The 26,791-nt window shown below is 40.0% G+C and overlaps 1 protein-coding gene across 30 annotated transcripts in view; it reads right to left on the bottom strand.

The window, feature by feature from the left end:
* RBFOX1 (RNA binding fox-1 homolog 1) overlaps nt 1–26,791 on the bottom strand; it is a 1,176,073-nt gene that overhangs the window by 545,195 nt on the left and 604,087 nt on the right. For 20 of the 30 annotated variants that reach the window (XM_054271122.1, XM_054271112.1, XM_054271125.1 and 17 more), the window contains one exon: nt 18,196–18,233. The exons of the other annotated variants lie outside the window; for them this stretch is intronic. Coding sequence is in view for 12 of the 20 variants with exons in the window: in XM_054271096.1 (XP_054127071.1) it covers nt 18,196–18,233 (38 nt within the window). In the remaining 8 variants the exon portion in view is untranslated. The remainder of the gene's footprint in view (nt 1–18,195; nt 18,234–26,791) is intronic. 30 annotated transcript variants of the gene reach the window in all.

Below are 26,791 nucleotides of genomic sequence, written 5' to 3'. Positions count from 1 at the left end.
AAGTAGAGAACACAAAAGGGTTGTAATGTAGGATGATGATCAAGCAAGTAGTTTTATCCTCATTTAAGAAGAAGCTTTCTTCTCCAATATATTAAATAGCTAAACAAAAATTTCACCACTATATTAATTAAATCTATTTCATCCTCCCCATTGCAATCCAGAGTCAGAGCAAGTCTGTTTTTCTGCCCTTAGCATTAGCTGAGGGCTCTTGTAATCAGACAAAATTGCAGTCAAAACTAGCTAATAAATCCTTGCTTTATTTCTGTGTTTGGACAAGCAGCTGGATTTATCCCTGCCCTGCAGTCTCCAAGGGATGATTTTGCCACTATAAAGGAGCATAACATTACATTTTGGCCCATGCAGGTTTCCAGGGGACTCTGCCAGAGACCCTGGGCACTGGCAGGAATTCAAAGCACTTATTTCCAATGGAGCTGAACAGAGAGACTGTGCTTATTTAGAAAAATAATAAGGTTTAAAAACTGTCATTGTTACAGTTTTGTGAGTTGCAACTCAAAACAAACATGTGGTGCTCAAAGCCCAACTGGAAACCTGCAAGATAAACTGAGAAGGAGGTTTGTCCCTGACTAACTCCTCCTCACAAAAAAACAAGCTATGTAGTAATTGTTATATTTTTAGTTTTCACCAAATCCATTTTTTTCCAGCCAATATTGGCATATCCCTGCACTATCCTGAATAAATTAGTGTCTGTCTATCAGTCATCCTTGCCAAGAGAAACTTCACAGTAAAAGTAAGCAAAAGTGAGAAAATAAATAGAGAGGTGTAAACAGAAGTGAAGGTGTGTCATGGCAGATGGGATCCAGCAAATCAGGCAATGCAGAAAACAGTAAAATAATTGTTTAAATACTCCAGGAGAAGTAGGATATCTCTTATTAATGTGAACACCCAGACTGATGTCCCACCAGCCCTACAACAATTTTACTCAGCCAGAGTAAGGAATAATCCCAATGGCAGCAGGTCACCCTGTCACTGAAGGGAGCAGGTGGGAGAATGGGAATTCACTGCAATGAAAAATGGGACTTTTCTGCAATGAAAATTCTTCAGCTTCACAAATCCAGCCCTTCTGAGTTCCTTCAGTCTGATTCTCCCACTCTGCACCCACACACAGGTCTCACTTTCAAAAATATACTAAATTTACTTTTTTTTTTTTTTTCTCCCATTAAGTGCATCAGAAATATTCAAATATCTTCATCCTGAAAAGCTTAATCCATGTATTCCACTATAAAACATTCCATCAACTCTCCAGATTGCCAAGCTTATAGTACAGGCCATGGGACCTTGTGGCATCAGAGCCTTGTTCCAGTGGCAAATACTTCCAGAAAAAGAACCAACCTCATGTACACAACCTATGTGCATTATCTGCATTGCAGCCACAGCATGGTTCACCGTGTACAAATAGTAAATATGAATGTTATAAAATTATAAATTTATAAACGTAAACCTAATTTTTTCACCTTCCAAAATATAGGAATAGAAGAATAGTTCTCAGAGTGTAGTAAAATTTGGATTAAATAATTTTTCTTCCTCATTTTTGGGTTATTTCTGCTAAGAAATTTAAGATTTACTTCCAAATTTTAAATTACTCAAAATCTCAGAAACATCCATCTTAAAATATTGGAACTAGGAACATTTTGTACTTCAGAACTGAATTTATTTTTCTCTAGCATTGATACTGGGTATCTATAAATGTCTAAAAACTAAAACTGTTGCTTTAATAGATCTGCCTTTAATGAGCTACACAATTGATCCAGATAATTGATAATGCAGCACTGCTTTGGAGAGTCCCCGCAGCTTCATCCTTAGGATTCCCAGATGTCAGGGCAAACACCAGGCACCTTGAAATTTAAACATGTGGCACAAAACTTTCGGGGGAAAAACAAAATTTTAGAATTGCAAAAGGAGTAAAAAAATATTATTTACTGCAAAAAGCAGTAACATTGACAGGCATGATGTTAGAAGCTGAGCAAAATTTAAGTTGTAGCATCTCCCTAAAAGACCACATAATTTTATTAGTAAAAGTAAAGAGCGTTTCATATGAAGGACAGCATAATGGTGAATTTTGGGGTTGTTTTTTGTCTCCTCCTTAAAAACAAGAACATTCCCAGCTGCAGTGTCCCGCTGGCTGGAAGAGCCCTGCCAGGGGAACATTTCCTTGCTCCTGCAATCACTGCAAGGACATGAAGTTGTGTTCCTTAATTGATGGTGTCAAGCTCTGCAAAAACATTCCCACATACGCAGAGTCAAAAACGGGGTGGTGAATACAGGGAAAGCATTGCACACTGCAGCCTTCAGGCTTAAAGTAAATGACTTCTGATTAGACTCATAAATTACTGAACATGTGGCTGCAGCAGTTGTCAGGAGTTATCAGATAACACAAACTTTACATGGAATCAGAAATAATTCCTGCACAGTGCTACTGCTGTAAAGGCTGCAACAACAATGGCAGACATATCATTAAATGGGCAAACCTAGAAATATAATTAAATTAACTGATAATCATCTCTCTTCTTCTATCCAGACTCTAATTTAATGCACTTGCAAATGTAATGAGGTTCACTGAATTGAAAAATACTGTGGAAATAACAGAAACAAGATTAAATTAATTGCACAACATACTGATAAGAAAGCTTGCCTCAAATTATGTGAAGCACATTTCTAAAAGCCATTAAAAGGCCAGTCACATATCATGCACCTTGATGACAAATAACACATTTAAATTATTTCTTTCACTAACTGGAATATTCGTTGTGTTTCCTAGAACCATATGCTAATTGCTTGGTGCTCTCTCATCTTCAGGTAAATAAACATGTAAAAAACACTTGGGCAGAGAAAAATTAAAACCTGGCCAACAACCAAAATTATTTCTGCTCCAATCATTTCCATGTGATTCACACTACAGAATTTGAGATGAAGACATGCTAAATGTATTTATACCTTGCAGCAGCTTGGGTGAAAAATTATGTTTTCTTCCCTAAGAAACCACCATTTAAATTTCCACAAACAGGAATAAAACATTCATTCTGAAGGCAAAATAAGCAGCTCTCAGTTGTGCCTGGGAGTGTTCTGGACAATGCAGCATCTCTGAAGCACCATCAAACATGTAGAGCAACCATTTTTATTGTTTTCTCTTTCTTAAAAAGAACCCCAAATAGGAATTCCACCATCTCTCTACTATGCAAATACTTGGCTGCATTTAATGCTTTAATTTAAGAAACAAGAAAATCCTCACATAAAAAAGCACATTAGATATTTTAGTTTATTTGAAAGGAAACCTTTTCTGGCGTGATCCAGTAGACCAAAATTTCAAACACTAGTGGGAGCTACAAGGCATCCAATGCCAAGGATTTCAGTGGAATCCTGTCAAGTAATTCCAGATTTGTATTTCCTCGCAGTGAGATTAACAACAAAGGATTTGCATTAGCAGCCAGCACAGGGCACTTAAGCCCCCGTTCCCCTGACACATTCCAGAGGGCACACAGAGGGCTGGAACCAGAGCTTCTTGCGTTAACAGGGAAAAGCAGACAGTGGCAACTCCCCAGATGGATTTCTGAGCAGCGACACGCTGCAGTGACAAGAGGAATACAAAATCACAGCTGGCCAAGTCACTCCTGAGCTTGAGAGCAAAGAAGAAGGGAGAGGAATGTTGAGAAACAGTGAAATAAATCACAGGGCATCGTGCTTTACTGCCAGGGCACTCGGGTGCTGACCCAACAAAAGGTCAAGCAGACACTTGGAAGAAAGTGAGGATTCCACTAATATCAGCTCAGGTGATGAAATGGAAGCCAAGCAATGAAAAGGCTCAAAAGGCAGAAAATTCTGATGACACAAAACTTCCCTCGTGTTCTTGTTCTTTCAAAGGCCTTTGTAGAAAATCACCTGAGAGAGGCTGAATCATTTTCCTTCCAGACTGGATTCATCTGACCTGGCTTTCAGTGTCTGGAGGCAGTTCTGCCAGCCTGGGCATCCTCTATTCTGCTGCTCACCAGGACAGGGCTCTCCTGAGCAGGAGCCCTCTCTGGGGGCTGTCACAGACATCTTTTCATGAAAAACCCTTTCCTTAGGATTTTTCCTCCTGAAAACCGAGAGGCCTCAGGAACAAAATGTAAACAATGGTTATCTGCTGCTGTGGAATGCAACAGGTGCATCTGGGATTGGTCTCATAGAGTTGCTTCTAATTAATGGCCAATCAAAGTGAGCTGGCTCGGACTCTCTGTCCCAAACACAAACCTTTGTTATCATTCCTTTCTATTCTTAGCCAGCCTTCTGATGAAACCTTTTCTTCTATTCTTTTAATATAGTTTTAATGCAATATATATCATAGAATAATAAATCAGCCTTCAGAAACGTGGAGTCAGATCCTTGTCTCTTCCCTCATGAAAGAACCCCTGTGAACACCGTCACAGGGGGCACCACATAAAACCTGAAATAGCCACAGAAGACCAAATGCTTAGTACACTTGAATTTAAGTCTCATCCTGGTTTTACTGTAATTATTCTTTCCTCATTTGGGACCTTTAAAGATGTTTTACTAAGTATTTATATAGAGTTTTATCATATTTTTTCTAGCTTCTGTGTTTTTATAAACAGCCAGTTAAGTTATGAGCTTTAATAAAGGACTTCTTATAGTAAAATTACTCATTATTCACTAAATACTCAATTCTTAAGAAAAACAACTAGTGAAATTAGAGGTGTATGGATATGCTTGGGGAGAATTCCAGGAGGGTTTATGTCTATATAAACAATGCTTCAAAAGGGAAACTCAGTGTATATACTGCATATATGTCTTTTTACTTATAAAAACCAAGCATTATTCCAGGAACAGATGGTTTCTCAAGGTGGCCATACATGATTTTATTTTCTATTTTCAACATGCCTTCAGTGTAACTTTAGTTCCAAAAAGATCTGGTCCTAAAATCCATTAAACACTGACAATAGAGTAGAAATTGGTGTTAATTAGTCTGGGCCTCCTCCCAAATCTCTACCAATTAAACAAGTGTTTAGTGCTATTAAGCTTACATGTTATAAATCTTTATCAGCATAACAGAGTTGCAAAATGGAAAAGGAGGGAAGCAGGAGAGTATGGAAGAAGTTAAAAAAAATCTAAAACCAAAAGTACCTGAAATATTAAAAAAGGAAAACCAGCTGCTTCCTTCTCTTTCCCTCTAAGTTACCAGAACAAATAGGCATTTTAAAACTCACAACTCTGAGTGAGATTAATATCAGGTTTTTAGGGTTCAAAATATATTTTACACATCAGGTAAGAGATCAGACAAAACTGAATTCTCCAAGGGTGATTTCCCTACAGTCTCATGTATTGGTCACACCATTTGTAACGTAAGGGACCAAAGCTGGGAGGAGGACAGGGGTGGGAAGAGGGAGAAAAGCTTTCTAATCTACTTCAAGATAAAAGTAAAATTTGGAAACTTGTGTGAGAAATAGAATTCTAATGCAGGGCACTGAAATGAACCAGTAAACACAGAAGAGTTTCACATTCAGCAAGTCAGAGCAGAGTTCTGTGATTTGAGGTGTTGGCTCAGACCAGTGCCCATCCAGTTCAGTGTCCCACCTCTCCCTGTGCTCATTCCAGGTGCTTCAAAAGAAGACAGAAACAAATGGCCTCTGTTCCCCACACCTATTTCATTTCTGAAATCATTTATGAAAAACCTACTGCTGAGATAAAATGCTTATTTCCAGCTACTTAAATATCTATACAAATGTTTACAGGGAAAATCAATCATGATATATTTCTGAGCAGAAGCAAAGTGTCTTTTTGGAAAAATTCACAGCAAGGGCATCCAAACCAAGTGATTCCACAGCTTCTCTAAACCTTTGCTGTGGGGTTTGTGTAACCTCTTTGTTAACAATGTTTTCCTAATTTCTAGAAAGAATTTCCTGTATTGCAGCCTGTGTCCATTACCCTTCTGTCATGAATAAGAAGCTTGACTAGGTCAATATTCAAGCAGCAATCAATTTATTAATTAATATGGTAAAGTATGAGCAATACAGCGCTGGGTACAGAGGGAGAAGTTTTCCCTCCAACTGCACACCAAGAGTTGAGGTTACAGGTGTTTATAGGGGTACTCATCAGCTTTCTCAGCAGCTTCTGTTCCAATTTTTACGTCACAATTCTATACACTGTTGTGATTTAGTTTTTCTCAGGATGTATCCCAAAAGGAGCATCCCCAGATGGTGCTGGTCTGGTTTCCAAAAGAAAAAACACAAATCCCATCTGGTGAAGTCCAGCTCTCCAGATATGGGCCCACCTTTTAATTACAAGAACTATAAATCTCATAACAGTGATGTCCAGCTTCCCTTGGTCAAAACTACAAATCCTTGAGTTGATGTTCATCTTCCTTTCTCAAGTTGCTTTTCCCTGTTTTGTTAAGGTGTGAGATAAGCATGTTTCCTTCATATATATTCTAAAACTATAGTTTCAAGGATACAAGCAATATTCTAAAATTATACTTCAAAAGGTTATTATTGCAAAATTCTGTAAGGCTTAGCTGCAAGCAAAGAGCAACATCCTTAATGCTTTAATTCAAATGCTCCTAAATCAACTAAGGTTAATTGTGAACAAAGGATAGGTTCAAAGGCCTTCTTCCATGCTTTACTTTCTTCAGTTATTATTAGAATTTGTCTTTATAACTGTCCCATGGTTGGTCTCTACACATCTCACGATCACAAATACACACATTGATTGTATGTGCCTGACACCAAACACAACTTTGTATTTCACCATTCCACTGCACTTCCAGGGAGTCTGGCTCCATCTTTTGTGTGCATTTAGCTGGTTAATAAAGCACCAGCCCTGATCCTCCAAACCAGCTCAGTTCTCCCTGCACCTCTTTGTGCCTCAGGCAGCAGAAGGGCACAGAGATCCAGCTCCAGAGCTCAAGCACCGTGCAAGGGGAGCACAAAACCAGTCCATGCTCCTCTCCCACTCTGGGACAGCCACTGGAACCCCAGGATTTTCTCCTTTTGCAGGCAGGGTAATCATTTAGGGGTAGGAAGCCTTGATAAAGATGACAGATGCATTTCCTGAGCAGGAGCAGTGGCAAAGGCAGCAGGGCTAGGAGGTGACAAATTGCATTATGGTAACAGCAGCTCTCACAAGGCTTGATTAGTCTGCACTGGCTTTTCTGCCAGATACATCACAGCCAGAACTGGTCAAAGGGTAAATTTGTATGAGAACAGGAAATAATTGCCTAACAATAACAACATAATGGTCACCTCAGTTTTTAAAGATGATGAAACATCCCCATCCAGCTGGAGAGAAGATAATTTTTGGCTAACATTCAGGAAGCAAATGTTGGTTATGCTGGACCAGCAGAGACAGGATGAGCAGCCAATCTAATCACTGGCAGCTCTTCTCCTCACACATCTAATAAAGGGACATTCTGCACATGGCATATTTTTGATAAACTGGAGGTGAAAATGCAAGACAGGAATTTGCTAAAGGAGCCGGGAAAAAAAGGTGTTTTGCATAATCACTTCTAATAGGTGTAGGAAAATAAATGGAGGAAGGGTGAGGAGGATTTTAAGCATGTCCAAGTGACTTGCAGCTGGGGTGTAGAACACATCTATCACCCTAATTGTTGCTTAGTCCTGAGTGCCTGACAAGTAGAACATCTGTGTTTAGATTACACAGGCCTGGATAGACCATTCCAACTCCTTTGGGATTCCTGCCCTGCTGTGGGAAATATCAAAGCCCGGGGTAAAGAGCCCCTGTGTGTGACACAGGTGACACCAGCAAGGACCTGCCTGCCCACCCGGCTGTGTCTGGCCAGGGGCTGCCCAGGGAATCCTCCAGTCTGCAACAGAAGAGAAACAAATTCAGCCTTTGTGATCCACCCACAGCTCTGTGCCAGCTCACACACTAAATGATAAAATACCTGCCAGAGCTCTTGCTCCTGTGCAGCAACACAGCAGGATCCACCTCCTGCATGGACAGGTTTGTAGCTGGATGAGCAGAGGGGGGTAAAGAGGCATTTAAATGATTAATACAATAATGGCACCAAGATTCCATACTCACTCACTCAAGGCAATGGGAAGAATTGCTTTGGGAGCTGAAAGGATAAACTCAAAAAGCCCCTCTGAGGACACTAAAACCCCGTTTAGGACATTAACCCTGTGGGGTGATGGGGTTTGAGGTGTTGTAATGTTCGTCCCTCTCCAAGTTCTGTCCTGACTGAGGAACACGCTCAGCACTGACCAGGGCAGCAGTGCTGGAACCTTCTCCAGGATCCCTGCTCTCCCACAAGGCTGAGAATCATTTGCTTTCCAGTCAGGGAGCCTAATGCACAGTTCAATGGATAAGCAGAAAGACAAGGACAGCTGGAAAGGTCACTGCAATAATTAAAACTTACACCTCATGCATTACACAGCGACTTTCCTCCTCCGTTTCCTGACATGACACACGCTTGTTGGAATGAACAGTGGTGAAACTGTGGCAAAGAACCCCAGCACATGTCCCCATGCAGATTGAGGGGTCAGAGGAGCTTCAAGGAGCTCAGTGAATCCCCACAATGGCAGTGGAGCTGCTCTGGGTGAGCCTGAGCCCTTCCCAGGGGTGTCAGGAGGGCACAGCCCCAGGATGGAGTCCTGCAGGGAATTTCAGAGCAGTTCCCCAATTCCCCAGCAGTGCAGCCCCTCCTGCTCTGCCAGGGCTGCTGTTCCCTCACATCTGGGCACCATTCCACCCCTTCCATCCCACGAGGTGTCCCCAGCCTGGCAGGGACACCCAGAGCAGCTGACAAAGCCCAAGCATTGCCTCCAGCTTGAGGCAAAGTGGAAATTTTCTAGGGTAGAAATCTATTTTGATTTAGGTGAAATGTACATTTTCGAGTTGAGTCTGTGGTTAGAAAACAGAGCTATTTAGCTTGGCTGCAAAACTTAGGCTCAGAGAAACTGCTTCAGTGAAGGACAGAGATAAGGATGGGGAGACAGAGGGCGATACAGACAGACTGCTGTGAGAGCAGGTCAACCTGACCTAGGAATTCTTTCTGATGAAGAAGAACTAGCGGCAAACGTCACGCAAAATTCGTAAAAATGAATACGTATGAACTGATTGTGAAATTGTATGTATACGTATCTGAAAGGGGGGATAAAAAGGGACCTGAAGTTCCCAGAGCATGTCATTTTAGGGGAATGATTCCCACACGTGTCCAGTTCTGTAATAAACATACCACCTTTACAACTTTCACAAAAGTTGTGGAGTTCTGATTATCTCCACAAAACAAGCTGCACCCATGAACCCTGATGGCAACAACAGCAGCCCTCACTGCCTCTAACACAGCCAACACATGCCCAAAACACAAACAGAAACCCAAGATAGCCCTGTCAAACCATCAGAAAAGATTGTTTTCTTGCCTGACCTACCCAGTACAGCCACCTTCCAAGACGAGCCCTTCTCAGCTTTCACAAGAACACCACCCCAATACACCTGATTTTTCTCCAATGCTTTTCAAAAACCTGACAGACAAGCACATCTACACAGAAAAAAGACACCTCAGGAGAGGGGTGGGGAAGCTGGTGGAAGCCTTGTGAATACAGCCCACTCTAAATCTAATCTTACATGACACAAACCATGCACAATTAGGAGGGGTAATAAGGAACTGCAGCTGCAGGATTATTTGTGCTCAGTATTTATCACAGGATGATATCAAGCTCATAAAAGACTGGGTTTATGAGAACAACACTGTAAATAAATTTTTTTTCCCATCATTTCTTCAACACTCAACAGCAAAAAATCAGCTTCTGTAAAAACCAACATGTATCCTAAATAAAAAAGCAATTTGAAAATCTGAGTTTTTAGACAATTGTTTTAAAAATGTCTTTTCCCCCTCCATTCTGTCAGGTTACCATGGGATTTACCAGGACTCTTAATTTATGGAGATGTTTTCATTCTGTGTGTGAAAGCATGCATGCAAATACATTCTTGTCACATTAAATTCTAATTGCTAAGTCCAGAAGTGAATTTAGGAGAATACTTAAATACAGTCAGTATATTTCTTAAATTATATTGAAAACCAGATTATGATTTTTAAAAAACAAAGGGTAGAAAACACTCCTTTAGGCCACCAAGGGCCACACGTTCCACTGTTTTTTCAAAAACTCAGATTTGAAACTGAAAACCTTCAGTTATGAGGCATTTTTTGTTTGTTTGTTTTAGTCAATCACCAAAGGAAGAAGCAGTCTGAGCCTTTGTACTGGAAACAGGTTTGGGCCATTAATCTCAAACCTATTGGTTCCGAGCACTGAGGCAAAGTTCAGGAAATTCTTGAATTTCTTTATCCCAGCTGCAGTTTACTTGGCTCAGTGATTTAATAATATTCTAGCCCCAGAATGAGCAACTTAGGAAGGTTTCTCTATTTATTTCCTTTTTTAACCTTTTTTTTTTTCCATGCTCTGCCCACTATAAATACTTTTAAATGTTGTAAAGGTTTATTCACACTGATGCATCTTGGGTTAATAATGAGAACACAGCACCCCAATTTCAGCAAAACATCTTCCCAGGAGAACCTATTTCTCAACCAGCACTGCTGTATCATAGGAATTATTCTAGAACCTCATAAATGTCTTTAAAAAAAAATGCTTTGGAGATCTAAGAGTATGTTTCCCTATAGAAAACGCAGCTGGAAAGCTGGCATCACAAAGAGAAAGAAAAACCTTTCTGTCAGCACTGGCACAGCTCTCTGCCATGAAATACCCAAGGATCCTTTAGGAATTACTCTACAAGTCTGAATGGTCAAGAAACTATTGGAGTGTGGATTAGAGATCATACAGAGTATTAAATACTCAGCATGGCCCTTGCTGACCAAGGGAATGCTGTTTATTCTCTTCTAGGCATGTTATCAGCTAATCTCAAAATACGAGCGACACCCAACACCTCCTCTTGCCTTGAAAGAAAGGCAAAGCCCACCTGAATTCATCTCTTTCACTCTGTGTAATATTCCTGTGGATTGGTTTGGAAAGTGCTGAAGGAGATGAACAAATGCTCTGTGATCCCACGTGGACAATGGGCATGCTGAGCTCAAACATCCATGGAACTCTCATGGCTATTCCCTACATTTAGGAACACACTGAAACTGCGAGCCAACATCACATACACAATTACAAAATTAAGTTCTCTTCTTGATAAACCTAAAGAGGTCTCCTAACCTGTGTCTGATTTCTCTATGTTCAACTTCAATTTAAGTCAAATCTGTTGGTTTGCTACTTGCTCTGTACTCTGTCATCATATAAATGATACCTTAGAAAAAAACAAACAAAATAATAAACCAAACCCAAAGCAACACCCTAACTCACAACTGATTTATGATTTCAAACTGCCATCATTTAAAAGAACAACATTTACATTTTGACAAGCAGTAAAAGCAATCAGAAGCTTACTGGGAAACATGGAGCATGTAAATCATATTCACTCGTGTCTCAGAGGTTCTCAAGTATTTATTCAGTATTTGTAAGCAGGCAATCATTGTCACTTCCAAAACAGCTCTCTTCTAAAATGCCTTTTTCTTATTACTTCACTGTGAGTGAGGTATTCTGTGCATGCAGCACCTCAGCTGTGTCCCTGAGTTATTATTAATCAAACAAATCATCTCTCTCCATGAGCAAACAGTAAATTTGCTCTGATGGAGATGGCCGTTCCATTGCTTTGGCTTTCCACTATGCACTGTGCCATCAGCCACGTCCTCCCACTGCCACAATGGTGAATTTAACCCTTGTAATTTTGTATTGGACTGTAAGAGAAGCCCTATTCAGGTATTCTGATTTCTATTTGTCCTGCTGGTGCTGATTTTCCAAGAACTGATGGCCCTTTTGTAAGCAGTATTAAATGTCCTTCAATCCAATCCCACTGTGCAGTTTTTACTGATTTCTTGGACCCTCTCACACCTACCCACTGCCAGGTGAGAGAAGCTCCCTGGCCCAGCAAATCCACCAGCTCTCAAATTAAGACAATGAAGGGCTTTGACAGAATTCTATCTATATCATTCAGAAAATATTAAAGTGCTGCACTGAGGGCCAAGCAAAATAAGTCTTTGAGAGGCAAGTGAGAAATTGTAAAGCCCTCAGACAGCACTACAGAAAAAAAGAACCACTGAAATAACTGCTCCATTTCCAGGAAAAAGAAATTCCTTCTCAGGATGGGATTACTTTGGAAACTTCTAGAACTGATGCCTTTCCCACACTTGCTGGTACAGCCTTAAAGCCACATCATACAAACAGCCCAGAGCTGGAGTTAAATTGGGTTTTGTCTTTTACATGTTGGGTTTGATTTTCTCTTGCCAGAATGTACACAGAAAGTCCACGTGTGAAGGTGTTAAAAGAAAAACAATTCATGTTTTTAACCCTGATACTCACAACTTGAGCTTCTCTAATGCTACTCTTCTGATTTTAAAACTGAAATTAATGCAAATATGCATCTTTAAAACCTTTGTGGATCAATAAATTATCAAAAGAAGAGAGACAAAAATGAGGAATAGAAAGGTTTACCTTGTTTCATCAAATTATCCTTAAACAAGCACAGGTGGATTGAAGACATCTTATAAACATCTCACATATTTTGGTTAGATTTCTGCTATGGTAATATCCTCAATTAGAAATATAATTCTCCTGTATTTCACTTTCACTGGAACCAGCCCCAGCTCATGTCAGGATGTGCAGCAGATCCCTCTCTATAGAGAGCAATGGCAGATTTATAATCAAAATATATTGAGAAACATACTTAAGACACAGGATTCTTCTGAAGCACCTGTTAAGGCCAGGAATTCAAATCTGCCCTCCGTGGCTGAAGAAACAATTTAGTCTTTCTGCACCTCTGGAATAACATTTGTTAAGAAATTAATATTTTCTCTGAAATTACTCAAAACGAAAATAATAAGCAGTAACAAAACAGATATTGATTTTTTTTTTCTTTTTGCTTCTAATCTCAGTGGGACCTGATTCAAACCCTGATTTAACCACAGCTAGACCAGTTTCCATAGCAGACACTCCTAGAGTAGCTAGCAAAAATCATGTTTTTGTAAAACTCAACTGGTTTTCTGAATTAATTCCACCCCCTCACCCCACCAAATTATGAATATCCTGGTTGCCTTTATAATTTATTGCCTTTATATTCATCACATTACTTTAAGTGCTGGGAAACAGAATTTAAACCTTATAACCTGGTACAACACATACAATTCTTATGGGATTAAAGAACAAAATGTGTATCGTATTGCAATAAAAGCCTGTATAAAACGGAATAAACCAACTCAAGATTTAGCTAACCACCACATACTTTCTAGCCATTTTCTAAATGAGGAAAAGAATAGTTCTAACTCTGGTTTACAGCTACTTCAGGCTCAAGGTTCTTTAAAAAACAAAACAACACAAAAGAACCTTGCACATGAATAGGAACAAACCAACACACAGCAAAATAATGTGATGACTGTAAAACAAAAGGTGGGCATTGGACTCTGTGATCTTGGAGTGATCACAGAATGAATATAAAAAATGAATATAAAAAGCAAACAAAAAAAAATGGGCTATTGATTAGCTCATTCAAATCTTGTAATTCAAATGTTTTGAGATTTAAACCTGTGCCATCCTTTAACAGAAAAGAATGGAGGGAGAAAAATATGTCAAAAATCATTACGCATTTCTTAAAATTCATAATTGCACCACAGTCTGATGTTGTGAAAGCTGGCATGAAAAGTGAAATGCAAAGTGTTAGTTACAAAGATGTGAGGTAAGGCTATTTTGGTAACATTTGGGGTTCTTTCTGCTTTTTTTTTTTTGTTGTTGAAACTCTTAAATAATTGAAGAACAGCTATTTAGCACAAATGACAAAAACTTTTAGCAATTAGTGTGTTTATGTTGTGCTTGCAAGGAAGGAACAACATTTCACAGTAATTGCCTTGTAAGAAGGTTATTTTCTATGCTGCAGTTCCATAGATTTAACAGATATGCCTGTAATTGTTAAAAACACGGCTTTTGCCAATGCTGAGTGCACCAGTGAAACCCAGCAGCCACAGCAGGCAGTGGCACAGGTGAAATGTGTGAGTTGGAAGGTGAAATGTGCTGAACATCCTCCCTATGAGCTGCTGCTGGGGGCCAGCACAGCCTGCCTGGCTCCCAGGGGTGTTTGTACCCTGGACATGATTTTATGGTTTTATAAAAGATTTCATGTCCTAATTTAATTGTCACACTGCCAGGACTTCTCTGACTCCTTGGAAGCCCCCAGAGTCAGCCCACTTAAATTTCAAGCCTCCAAGCATAACCACTGCTCAGCTAAGGCCCACCAGAGAGGGGATTTGACTACAATTCACTTTTGCCACTACAGCAAACCTGACACTGGTTCAGTTTGAGATGTAAGGGACAGTGCTGCTGAGGGGCAATTACAACTCAATGAACTTCCCCAGAGCAGGGCACCAGCTAGTTAGGACAAGCCCAGGAGGGAGAAAACATTTAACTTACACTGTTCTCCTCCAGTGGGTACCTACTGCTACCCACTGGCTGCTTATAGTGCTGTCAGACCAGAAAATATAGCAATTAACACATTATTTGTTGCTATCAGATTTTAAAAATTGTCAAAAATTTATCAAATTTGTGCTTTTTGTTTCATAGCTTGGTTTAATATCCTCACTTTACCCAGAATCCTTTATGCAGTGCTGCACTGAGTTTCAAGGCTTTCTTTGTCTGGCTCACACCAGGTAGCAACAGGGGCAGAGTCCCTCCAGGGTTTACAGTTTGGGGATTTCAGTGAGTTCTGTCCATTTGCTTTTCCACAGAATGATTTTAATGCTTTTGCAGCAGCTCAGCCTGAGAAATCACATCACACAGCATCCCTGGTCATCCAAATCTTAACAAACCTGAAAGACTTGACTCAAAGGTACAATTGCCCATATTCCACGGGTACAAACATTGCTAAGCATTCTCACAAGCACTTCACCTGTTTTTTAGAGTGTCACTCCAAATATTCTCTGCTTAGAATGCTAAACCAGCTCTGAAATGGGTGGGATTTGATCTTCTTTCCCAAAACAAGTCACATGAATAAGTCCAGGGGGATGGAAAGAGAGTGAGAGGAGAAAGGGGGAAGAGAAAGAAAGGGAGAAGAGAAAGAAAGGGAGAAGAGAAAGATAAAGAGAGAAAAGAGAAAGAGAGAGAAGAGAACCCACAATATCCACAAAATAAAGAGAGAAATCTGATAGTTTGCAGTAAACATACACCAGACCAACTGTCCACAGCAGTGGAACAAAGGAGAAGGCTCTGGAGTTCACAGTAATGGGCACAGCAATTAATAAGACATATAGCACATGGTAAAACCCGTTCTGCCATCTGTGTCAACTGTCCCCAAGTGGGAGCTGGACATGTTTGCCATGTTCATCAGCATTAGGATTGCTGCTCCATGCCAAGTCTGATTTTATTGGCTCCTGTTGGTTCCAATGCTAAAAAATCTATCAGCATTGCTGTTTAAAGCTTCACATAATAATATCAAAATTCCAAGCAGAAAACACAAAACCACATAGTACTGGAAATCTTGCCCCATCTTTGTACCTTCAGGGCAATTAACATTATACCAGAAAAGAATCTAATCTAAGGTCAAAGAGGTGACTGTGCAATGAGATATGTTAATTTTCATAATTGTTTAAAAATTACTACATTTATTTAAAAAGCTGTATATAACAGGTTATACAGTAAGAGTGGCAGAAGTAAAGTTACTTCTCTCAAGCCTATTTAAGATCTGATCCAGAAAAAAGTATAATACACTTCCAATTTAAGGTGAACATCAAGATCATGAGCAAAGGAAAATAATATTGTTTCTCTTGAACCCCTAGATAATTGCAGGGGGCTTTCTATAGGCTTCTCTTCCTTACATCCTCAAATCCCCTGCACCAGCAATGCCTCCAGCAAAAGGCAGGGTGTGCACCCAGTGCAATCTGTCACTTTATAAACAGTATCTGAATTATTTCCAGCCACCAGGAGCAGTTTGTTGGGCTTGAAAGGACATGTGCCCTCTCTCTGCTTGATGGTGAGCCATGGGCAAGTGGCTGCAGAGCACCTCCAAGCCAGCCAAGAGCTGGCACAAGAGCTGCAGGTGGAAATGCTGCCCCATGTGTTGGCACAGGGATGTTTGTACCTGCAGCCCTCCTGTCACCACCAGGAGCTGCTCCTGCTCCTCCTCCTCTGCTTGCACATCCCTGGGTGGTGTTTGGGGGTCCCAGGATGATGGAAGAGAGGAGAATCTTGACTCCGTGTTTCAGAAGGCTGATTTACTATTTTATTATATATATAAAATAAAATAATATATTATAGATATATTTATAAATATATCATTTATAAAATGATACAATATTATGCATAATTTTATTTTAATATATATTTAATATATTAAAATAAAATGATATATCAAAACTATACTAAAGAATAGAAGAAAGGATTTCATCAGAAGGCTAGGAAAAAATAGAAGGGAATGAATAATAAAATCTTGTGAGTGCTCACAGCCTCAGCACAGGTGGCTGTCATTGGTCATCAAGTAAAAACAATTTCACATGCTGGGTAAACAATTCTCCAAATCACACTCCAAACCAGCAAAACATGGAGAAGCTGAAGCTTCTCAGATTCTCAGGAGAAAGGATCCTGGCAAAAGGATTTTTCAGAAAATATGTCTGTGACACATCCCTATGTGTATGGGATCTTGTGTAAATCCACATTTTCCTTTCTCATAGCAGCTGGGTTATCAGCAATCACAGTTATCTGAAGGCAGATGAGGATTTTCTCAGTGGCCTCTACCTCAGGAATCATCAGGTGGCTGCTTTCTGCATTTATTCCTGTGGTAACGAGAGCTTCAGATCAAACTGCTCACACTGAGAGCAAAACAAACCCCAGAGAAGGCATGAGAGGCATGATTTGTTTTCAGGAGAGAAAAGCCACTTTGGGAGCTCCTGTAGGACTTCCCACTTTGTGAGTCACACAGCAGTCACAGGGACTTGTCACTGAATTCTCCTCTGCAGGCACCAAAGGACGACTGTCTTTAAATCAGACATGTTAAATACACCACATCTTCCCTTCAAAAGCAGCTATATTCTGTAACACCTACACATCCAGAATAAATTAGCTTTCTTATTCAGTGGTGTCAACAGTGGTAAGCCCCAGAGAATAAGGGAGAAAGAGTAATGCTAGCCTATGCCAAAATACTTATTAATTACACCTCCTTTCAGATGCCTCCCTTGTTGAAACCCTGTTTGCTGCCACATGAAATAAGGAATAACACCTAGTCTTTAATTTATGAGCAATAATTTGGAAATTGCCCTCAATTTTTACCTCCTGTTCATTGTTCAACAATGCTATATAAAGGAGGGAGATATATTATCCCTTAAACTTTTCCCTGCACACAGCTCCCTGCTGAACACCAGAGGAGAATCTAATCTAAGGTCAAAGGGGTGAGTGTGCAATGAGATATTTATCTGCTGCCCACCCCCTGAGATGTCAATAGGAGTAGCTGATAGTGTCAGTTGTGACACTCTTTCTGCAGCAGGCATCTGCCCATTACCAGGTGCAGAGAAAACCTCAGCTCCTTTCATACATGAAACTGGAGAGCTGTCATCTGGTAACAGATTTTTATTACTACCAGGAGTGTATTTGAAGTCAAAGTAATGACCTGGAAGTACAAAATTCCATATTCTGTAATCCCACAAGCCGTGCAATTCTCCCTCTTCAGTTACTGCTGAATATATCTATAGCTTCCTCTGCTGCTCCTGATTTAATATAATGCTATCAACAAACCTCCTTAGTGAACAGGGTCATGGCAAGATTTACAGTGCTTTTGCACAGGCCTGCAGGTGAATTTATTTTACCCAATATATCCATTTAGATCCATTTTCCCCAGAACATTATTCTTCAAAGACAACTTAGCGAGTTCTCCAGCATCAGATAAAAGTCAAGCTAAGTGGTGCAAAGATGACAAGGTGTCCTGCATGACCTTAATCAGAAGTTTAAGTGCAGGATAAAAGTGAGAACTGAACCGAGAGCCGCTACCCCAAGTGCCTTTTTTTTAAACATCAAGAAGACAAATGTTGCTGCTCAGACACTTTTTTTTAATTTTTTTTCCCTCCAGACTGACACCCACAGCTTGTGGATTGCATTCAGCAGGCAAGGGTGGGAGCAATATTCTGAGAAAAGCAGCGTCACTCACCAAACCCCAACGCACTATGTGAGAAAGCTCAGGGCATCCTGTAATGACAATGGACAGGGCATTAATGGGAAAGAATTGGAATTTTTATCCATTGGTTCAGCACACAGTGTGTTACTGAGCCAGCCTAAGCAAGCCCTCACTGCCCTTCCCTTTGTGTTCCAGACATTCCAACTCTCATGTTGTTGCAGACATCTTTTATGGAAAATCCTTTCCTTAGGATTTTTCCTCCTGAGAAGCTGAAAGGCCTCAGGAACAAAATGTAAACAATGGTTATCTGCTGCTGTGGGATGCAACAGGTGCATCTGTGATTGGTCTCATGTGGTTGTTTCTAATTAATGGCCAATCACAGTCAGCTGGCTCAGACAGAGAGCCAAGGCACAAACCTTTGTTATCATTCCTCCCTATTCTATTCTTAAGTAGCCTTCTGAGGAAATCCTTTCTTCTATTCTTTTAGTGTAGTTTTAATGTAATATATATCATAAAATAATAAATCAAGCCTTCTGAAACATGGAGTTAGATCCTCATCTCTTCCCCCATCCAAACCCCTGTGAACACGGTCACACCCACGTGGCTTTTTCTGTCATGTGTGGTGTCACACACACAGGCATGGCTCTGGCAGAACCACAACTTACAAATTATTACAAAGCTATGGGGAGAACTTAAAGCAGCTTTCCAGTGCCTGTAAGAGAGGTGGAGAGGCTCTGACAAGGGCATGGTGTGACAGGACACAGGGAATGGCTCCCACTGCCAGAGGGCAGGGATGGATGGGATATTGGGAATTAGAAATTGTTCCCTGTGAGGGTGGGCAGGCCCTGGCACAGGGTGCCCAGAGCAGCTGTGGCTGCCCCTGGATCCCTGGCAGTGCCCAAGGCCAGGCTGGAGCAGCCTGGGACAGGGGAAGGTGTCCCTGCCATGGCAGCATATGGAGCAAGACCCTAAATGTCCCTTCCACCCAACACCATCCTGTGATTCCATGATTCTGAGGTTTAACTCTAATCAAACCCCTGCACACTAGCTGTGAGTTAATAAAGTAACCTGGTTTTAGAAAGCTCTTCTTCCAACTGTTTGGCCTCTGGCTTTACGCTTGCAAACTAAACATCAAATAATGAAATTCTTTCTTCTTTCCATGCACACTCAACACACCACAGAGCTGATCAGCTTTCAGTATTATGGAATCACATTGCTTGATGTTACAACTTCTTATTTTATAAATAAAAACAAGTTGCTAAAAAATAACATAAATTTTGGCACCGTATCAACCCAATTAAACCTCCATTCTACTAGAATTCAAAAACCAGCCAAAAATAATCTAATTGAGAAATACTAAAACTGGACTTATTCTGTGTGATGGTGAGAATGATATTAAAATGGTTATAAAAGACCCAGATAGCTAAACAAGGTTTAAAAAGCATAACTTTACAACCAAATCAGAGATAAAGAGAAAGCACAGAGAGACACAACTTGAAGAATGCCCTGACTCTGTGGTGCTGTGGAGGCACTGAGGGGAGGAAATCCCTGAGGAGCAGTTTCAGAATGGAAAAAGGTAAAGAAAACTCTTCAGCCAGCCACAAACATCCCTGTACTGCAGGAACCCTCAGCCTCTGGATAAAATAACTTCAAACTTCCCCTGACTTCCAAACTTCTGCAGGGCTTGAAGAGAGGATGGAGAACAGTCCTGCTATAGAAGGGAGCAGCCAAACACAAATTTTATGCATATTCATAGAGTGAATCTGACTTTTGGAGCTGCTGGTAGCTGAAACAAAGATAAAAGAATTGTGAGAGTAAGGAAGAAATTTCACATGGATGAAATAGAACTGAGTGATGTGACAGCTTTGATCATTGTTCAGAAGCTGGAAAACAAAACTCTCCCTGAACCTCCGCAGAGACAGGGGCTGTGCCAAGACCTGGCACAGAAAAGTTTTCTGGGGGAGCACAAGTAGGCAGAGAAGAAGTAAAAAAAGAAGTAAAAAGACAGGGAGGGGGCTGGAACTCTGGGGGCCAGAAAATAATTAAAAAAAAAAAAAAATTACCAAAATAAATTGGGAGGAAACCAGAGGGTTTTATCCAAAAAATCTTCTTGATCAACTAAGTCTACCAGCAGAAGCAATGCAAACTGAGACAGAGCTCTGTCCTGAGTGTAAAATTGTTTTCAGGTGAAAGATTGTCTGTTAAACATTAATATAAAACCCTGAGTAATAAAATGTTTTTCATTTTTAACGACAGATAATCAGATGCAGAGAACATTTAACCTTTTTCACTTAACTTTGGTAATATAAGAAGCTGAAATGTACTGCAACAGGTTTCTTTTATATCTTTTTATGACATGACCTCTTAATAAATATGTACTTGCATGTATATGTTTGTAGGAAATTTGTACATTAATCAATATTTATCATGCTGTAGTAACTGAAAAACTACCCTACAGTAGTTACACAAGAGAAATCAAACTGAACAATGCAGAGATGAGATACCTGCTCTGTTTTCAACAATTCCTATTTGTTAGCTTATTTAACAATGATTGAACATTTTGGGAACAGCTGCCTTGGTAAAGGCTCGACATCCCCAGCCTTCCACTGATGTGCAAGGGCAACAGTGTTCATCCCTCCAGATCTGTCCCCAGTGATGTGTCAGAAATTATATTCCTGATGTTCCCGAATTTATACAAAACACAGTGGGAAAAGGAAACAGAGACACTTAGAAAAGCTACTCAGATAAAAGGGGAGCCTTTTTCTAGTTGATAAATGCACTCAGTAGCACATTTCTTTATGTAATCTCTCTTCAGACAGTAGAAGGAAGCCTCTGCAGAATATTTTTTTTTTAAATAGACGAAACATGAATCATTTTATCTTTAAATTACATAACACGAATGCAAATTTATCAGTATTCTTAGACAACTACAAAGTTGATTAAGTGGCTCTTAAAGTCAGAAGATACCAGAACTGTTGAGCAATTCTTTTTAGATTGGCTGTAACCCTTAATATTTCTCCAAAGCAACATGAGAAAAGCTGGAGACATTAATATCCATTAGAGGGAAAGGCTGGTAGGGATTTGAGAGTGCTCTGGCTGTGCTGTAATCGATAGGTTACCTGCTCAATAGAGGGCATACATTACTTTTACTCCAAGACAAATACACTGGAAGTTATGTTTTGTTTCTGTCATCAAGCAGCTCTCTCTCATCCCAGCTTTTGTTGAGCTTTCCTTCCACAGAGTAATGAGCCCAGGACTGTTTCATGGCTGAGGGGGGGAGGCTCCATTTTTCAGAAAAATATCTGTCCCTCATCTGACATAAAACACCACTTAAGGATGAAGCAATGGCATGAAAGCTGCAATAGAAGCAGGAAAAAAAGGGGAGACAAGAATAAATTCCACTGCAGTGGAATTTAGGGAGTAAACTACTTAACTCTATCTCCTGACAAGAGCAGGAAACTCTGTGCAGGTAGACAGCAAAGTGCTGAAAGAAAACATGAACTGGCTGAGAGAGCCCAGAAGTTGGGTGGCAGTGGCAGTGTAGACAAAATATCCATTTTAAGATGGATGAAATTAAGAGAGTCTCTAGCAGCAACCCCCTCCTCCCCTTCCCACTTCTCTCCTTCTTCCCAGAAGGAAAAATGTGTCTGAGCCCTTCATGACAACATCAGAGAATTTGGGTGGGGGTTTATGTGTGAGTACAGAATCTGGTTTTGACTGATGGGATCTTTGATGAGGGTTGAAACGTTGACACGAGAATAAAAGGGATCCATAACAACATGTTCTGAAATGACTGAAGCTGGAAAGCAAAAAGGGAGAGGGGAGGAAAAAAGTCAAAAAGAAAAGGGAAGAAAAGAGAGGGAAAAAAACCCCAGAGGGCTGAGTGGGGGCAAGAAAGGAAAAATAAAAATGAGTAATATGCTACAAAAAGCAAGAGAGGCTACAGATTTATAGAGGAGTGTGTCCACAACAAATGACACCTATTCCTTGGAATCTGCAGAGCTTCAGGTTTCACACAATTGCCTGTTAGAATAAAGGATGAACACCTACATTTATTACAGTTCTTCCAAGTAAAAGATCAGATGGGTTAAAGAGGGAAAGCCTGTGTACACAAAAGGTAGAAGAAAAGAAATGACTGGAAAAGAGAAATATTTGAATTATTGAAAACCATCTCATTATTTTCTCTTGAATGCATGATCTCAGTAATGGTTATCTGACATTAATGACCATCTCTACTCTGCAGGCAAAGAGGTGCCTGGCAATCCACTCAAACATTGCAGTTACTTTGCTTCAGCCTCTCCTAGTTCAGCAGGAACTTTTGGCTCTACATTTTCTGGAGTGGGAGCTGCTGGGAGAGCTCCAATCATTTCTCTAGGCCAGGAACAACCTGGTTCCAACACTCAGAGCTGACCCTGTGCTGCTCAGCAGTGCAGGAACATCCCTGGTATAATCACCAGCCCCTGCATGTCCTTTATTACAGACAGCCACGACCACCAGCAAGGGGATCTATTGAAATAAAAGCATCCTTAGTGCTTTTTTGTGCCATCCTGAAAAGCACAGCTTATCCTCACCCCTGCATCCTGCCTGCCCACCACCACACCAGCTCCTAGTGCTGGAGACGGGATGGTAAAAGCTCCAACCACAAATCAGTCCTAAAGTCCTACAATAACTAGAAAAACCAACAAAGAGTGGATGGAATGTTCCATCATTATTACCACTTCCATAAATCAGTATTTTGATTTATCACCAGCATCTGTAGCACAGTACAGGCAGTCTTTTGAAATACTTGGAACCTATAAGGATTTGATTTAATTTAACATGCAGCTTTATTAAGAAAATAAAAGCAACAGTGAGACACTGGGCAGTAGCATTCCCAAACTGACACCCACCTCTCACCAGCAGAGATGCAGAGTGCACCCATTCCTCAGATTATTCCTGCCCACACAACATCCTAACTCACCCCCTGGTGGATGCAAAACTACTGGATCAATCCTGATATATTACAGTCCTTCCAGGATTTGCTGATATCCCATCCTAGTGTTTTTGTTTAGATATTATAAGTGTAGAATGTTATGGTCGTGAAAAACAACTGTAAAATTACAGAGAATTTGGGGAAACCCTGGAAAATAAAGGGGTTTTACTAAATGTGCAACAGGCACTGCAATGTACTTCAAAAACAAAAATTGTAAGCCAGATACCAAGCACACAAGAACAACTTGCCTGAGTAAAATAAAAACTTATCCTTCAGCCTCAAAAATGCATTTGATAACAATTTTTACTGCTCAAGATGTGTGTCTCTAAGACAGGATGGAATCCTACAAAAGCAAGCTAAGAGTAGTTCACCAGGTGAAACCCATGAAAACGCTCCCCCCTCACTTGTGCCCTGAGAGTCTGGCCCCTGGACAACTGGACAATCTCACTCTCATATAAAAGAGTCTATAACTAATAGTTCATGAGACCATTACTTTTTCTTCTTTAAGTACTAAACAGAATCACAAATATCTATGTTTAAACCCGGGCATCCAAATATTGTACTTAGTCAAGAGCCAGAGCTGTTCCCAAAGCATTTTTTCCCCCATGGATATCAATCACAATTATCCAGGAATAAATCACACAGCTAAAACATCTTTCTCAAGTCCTGTTGTCCAAAAGAACCATGCTGAAAAATATTTTTTTATTTATTTATTCAGTTATTTTTCTGTCACTTTGATTATATGTTTTAATATAAATTTAGTGCCATTAAACGGTAGATTCTGAGGCACAGGTCCCTGCAAGGGATGTGAATTTCATCCTGCCTGACCCAGTGCTGCACGGACAGGTTGGGCTGCACTTCATCTCGCTGACAATTTAAACTTTCCACCCCTTGCTGCTACATGAGCTTTGTGCTTGAGTGTTGATGGTCAAAGGGTCAGCTCCTTTTGTGCACAGCAGGGCGTCAGGCTGGAACTGATGTCGATTATGGCCATTAACTGAGCTACAGGCAGACTCAGGGGTATATTTACTGCTTTTCTTGGAAGCATCCTAAAAACACAGGCCAAACCTTCCAGCTCCTGCTCTCTGGTACCGAAATACACAGAATGATCCCCATAGCAAACAGTGAATGCAGTAAAAATCCTCTCAGTGACTGAATGTGTTTTCAATATTGTTTTACTTATATTTATTCTTGCTTTCTCTTTCTACTGTCTTCTTTTATGTCCTTCCTTCTGTTGTTTCTGACTGGAACTCTGCAGTTCTCTTTCACACACTGAGCCAATGCTTTGTTAATGGCTCATTGTTTACTGCATTTCTGACTTGCATGTCTTCCTACTGCAAAATCAATGCAGCACTTGGATTTAACATAAAAAGTGAGTGCTAACAGAGCTTTATTCTGTAGCTAATAACAGCCCCATATTATTACTTTTTATGCCAAATAAAAAATGAGAAACTGCCAACTACGGTACCCATGGCAAAATCACAGCCCGAAGCTCAGAAATAAACTTTAAAAGCCCAAATTGCATGTTGGGCACCACATGGCTGACTTAACTACCCATGGTACTGGGCTGTATCTACCCATGGGACTGGGTTTTTATCTACATGCTAAACTAGATTTTACTGCAGAGATCACAGTTTAACCTTTAACCAGGATGTCTGTAGAAGAGCACAGCAGAAGAATTAGCTCAAAATATTCTAAAGGACGATCTCAGGGAAGCTTCAACAAGCAAAAATTTGAAGAGAAAAGGACCAGGGGGAACAGCACAGTACCGACCGTACATGTGGAATAATAATCATATTAAAAACTATGGAATTGTCCATCCCCCAGTGAAGATCTTGTTTGATTATCATCTTCCATCACTGATGTGAATGCAAGCCTGCCTACATTCCTAATTTAGGGTTTTATTGAAACAAATGCATCTTTAAGAGACTTTGTATTTGCCACATGTAGCTCAAATTGCTGCTTCAATACCCAGAATCAGTTGAGTAAATCTCAGTGCCATGGTCTCATCTTGTTTGGAGACACATAAATTAAATAACAAACCTTTTTTTCTTTATAAACAGCATAATTAGCACTGGATAAAATATTTTTTATTCCTACTATAAATTTAGACATGATAATATAGACCTATTAGATATTAAAGCAAAACACTTGTCCTGCCAACTACAAAGGTTGAAACACCACCTTTTAACTACAAAATGTGGTAGAAATAGTCTAGAAGTAGTTAATTCAATGCAGATCAAGTCCTTAGATGCAAGATGATGTTAATAATTACAGGAAAAATTAGATATAGTTGCATTTAAACAAGTGCCACATGAAACACGCTTGACCATCTGGTAAAACTGTCTTAGGGTAGGATGCTGGCAGATATTGCATAATCATCTGCATATGACAGATAATTTTAGCCAAATCTAAATTAAAAAAATGTTCTCATACTTCTTTAGAAAAAAATTAAACTGCTTTTCAAACTTAATAAATATATGAAGTTATTTCATTTAATACTGTATGAATTCCATATAAAACTAAAATGCTATGGACACAAAAAAGTAGAACAGTACTTTTTTTTAAACTATTTTCTAGGTATTTTGTATTACAAATTATTCTGCCTAGAATTTCTCCTGTATTTTGTTCCTCCAAACATTTTCAAATGGTGGCTTAGAAAAAGTTAGTACAAAAAAAACCACCATTCTTGTGCTACTCAACCACTCCTCAGTACAAGGACTATTTTGTCACATAGCTTAATGATCTGGGACGTGAGAGATTTGGAATTCCGCTGGAAAGGTTTTCTGAAACAGAAAAACATCCACAATTGGTAAAGGTTGTCCTTGCAGAGCAGGTGGCGAAGTTTCCCAATTTACATAGAAATCTGTGCAGTCATATCTCATTTAACTGCGTTGATTTACAATTCATTATTTAAACAGTGCACACCAAAAAAAGTGCACTACAACAAAATGTTATCAGTATTGAAGGTCATTCTCTAAATAGTACAATGAAGCATGTTTCCTAAAGCCAAAAAAAAAAAAAAAAGGAGAAAGAAAAAAACCCCAAAAATTACTTGAAGGTCTAACAAAACAAATATTGTCATTGAAGACAATTGAATCTTATAGTACTTATTCTAAATACAATATGGAATTAAAAATGACTGAAGGGATTTGATTCTCCTTAAATACATTGGAATGGCTGAGGAGGAATAGAAAACCTGTTAAAGAAGTTAAAAAAAAAAAAGAACAGCCCTTCAGGAGTGGGTGATCTGGAAGGAAGGACAGCATTTGTTGTCTGTGCAGGATGCCACAGCACCTTCAATTATGCAGCTGTCCTGGGGAATTCACGTTTGTGACTGAGGTGAGAGGGAACATCCTGAGGGTTCCACACCCTGCTCACAGTAGGGCCAACCTTCAAGCTGAAGCAAGTTGCTCCCCATGTTGTTCTGGGAGGTTCTGGTGATGTCCAGGGGAGCCCCTGGCCTCCCCACCCAGCCAGGATCCCCTGGCTCACAGCCCTGACCCCTGGGCTTTGCTGAACTCCCTGGTGAAGAATTTTACATTTACTGCAGCAGAAGTAGCTCCCCTTTTGGTAGCTACTCATCCCAAGTAGTGGTTGCAATTCTTTTTTTTGAAAAAAACGCTGTGTAGAGAGGAGCAAATCCATGACCCAACA

This window comes from Melozone crissalis, unplaced genomic scaffold (genome assembly GCF_028551555.1).
Source record: "Melozone crissalis strain CALT ecotype California unplaced genomic scaffold, PUWL_Pcris_2 ptg000012l_1, whole genome shotgun sequence".
In the NCBI taxonomy this organism is placed as follows: Eukaryota; Metazoa; Chordata; class Aves; order Passeriformes; family Passerellidae; genus Melozone; species Melozone crissalis.
The sequence above is the reverse complement of the archived record's forward strand: the minus strand, read 5'-3'. Positions and strand labels throughout refer to the sequence as shown.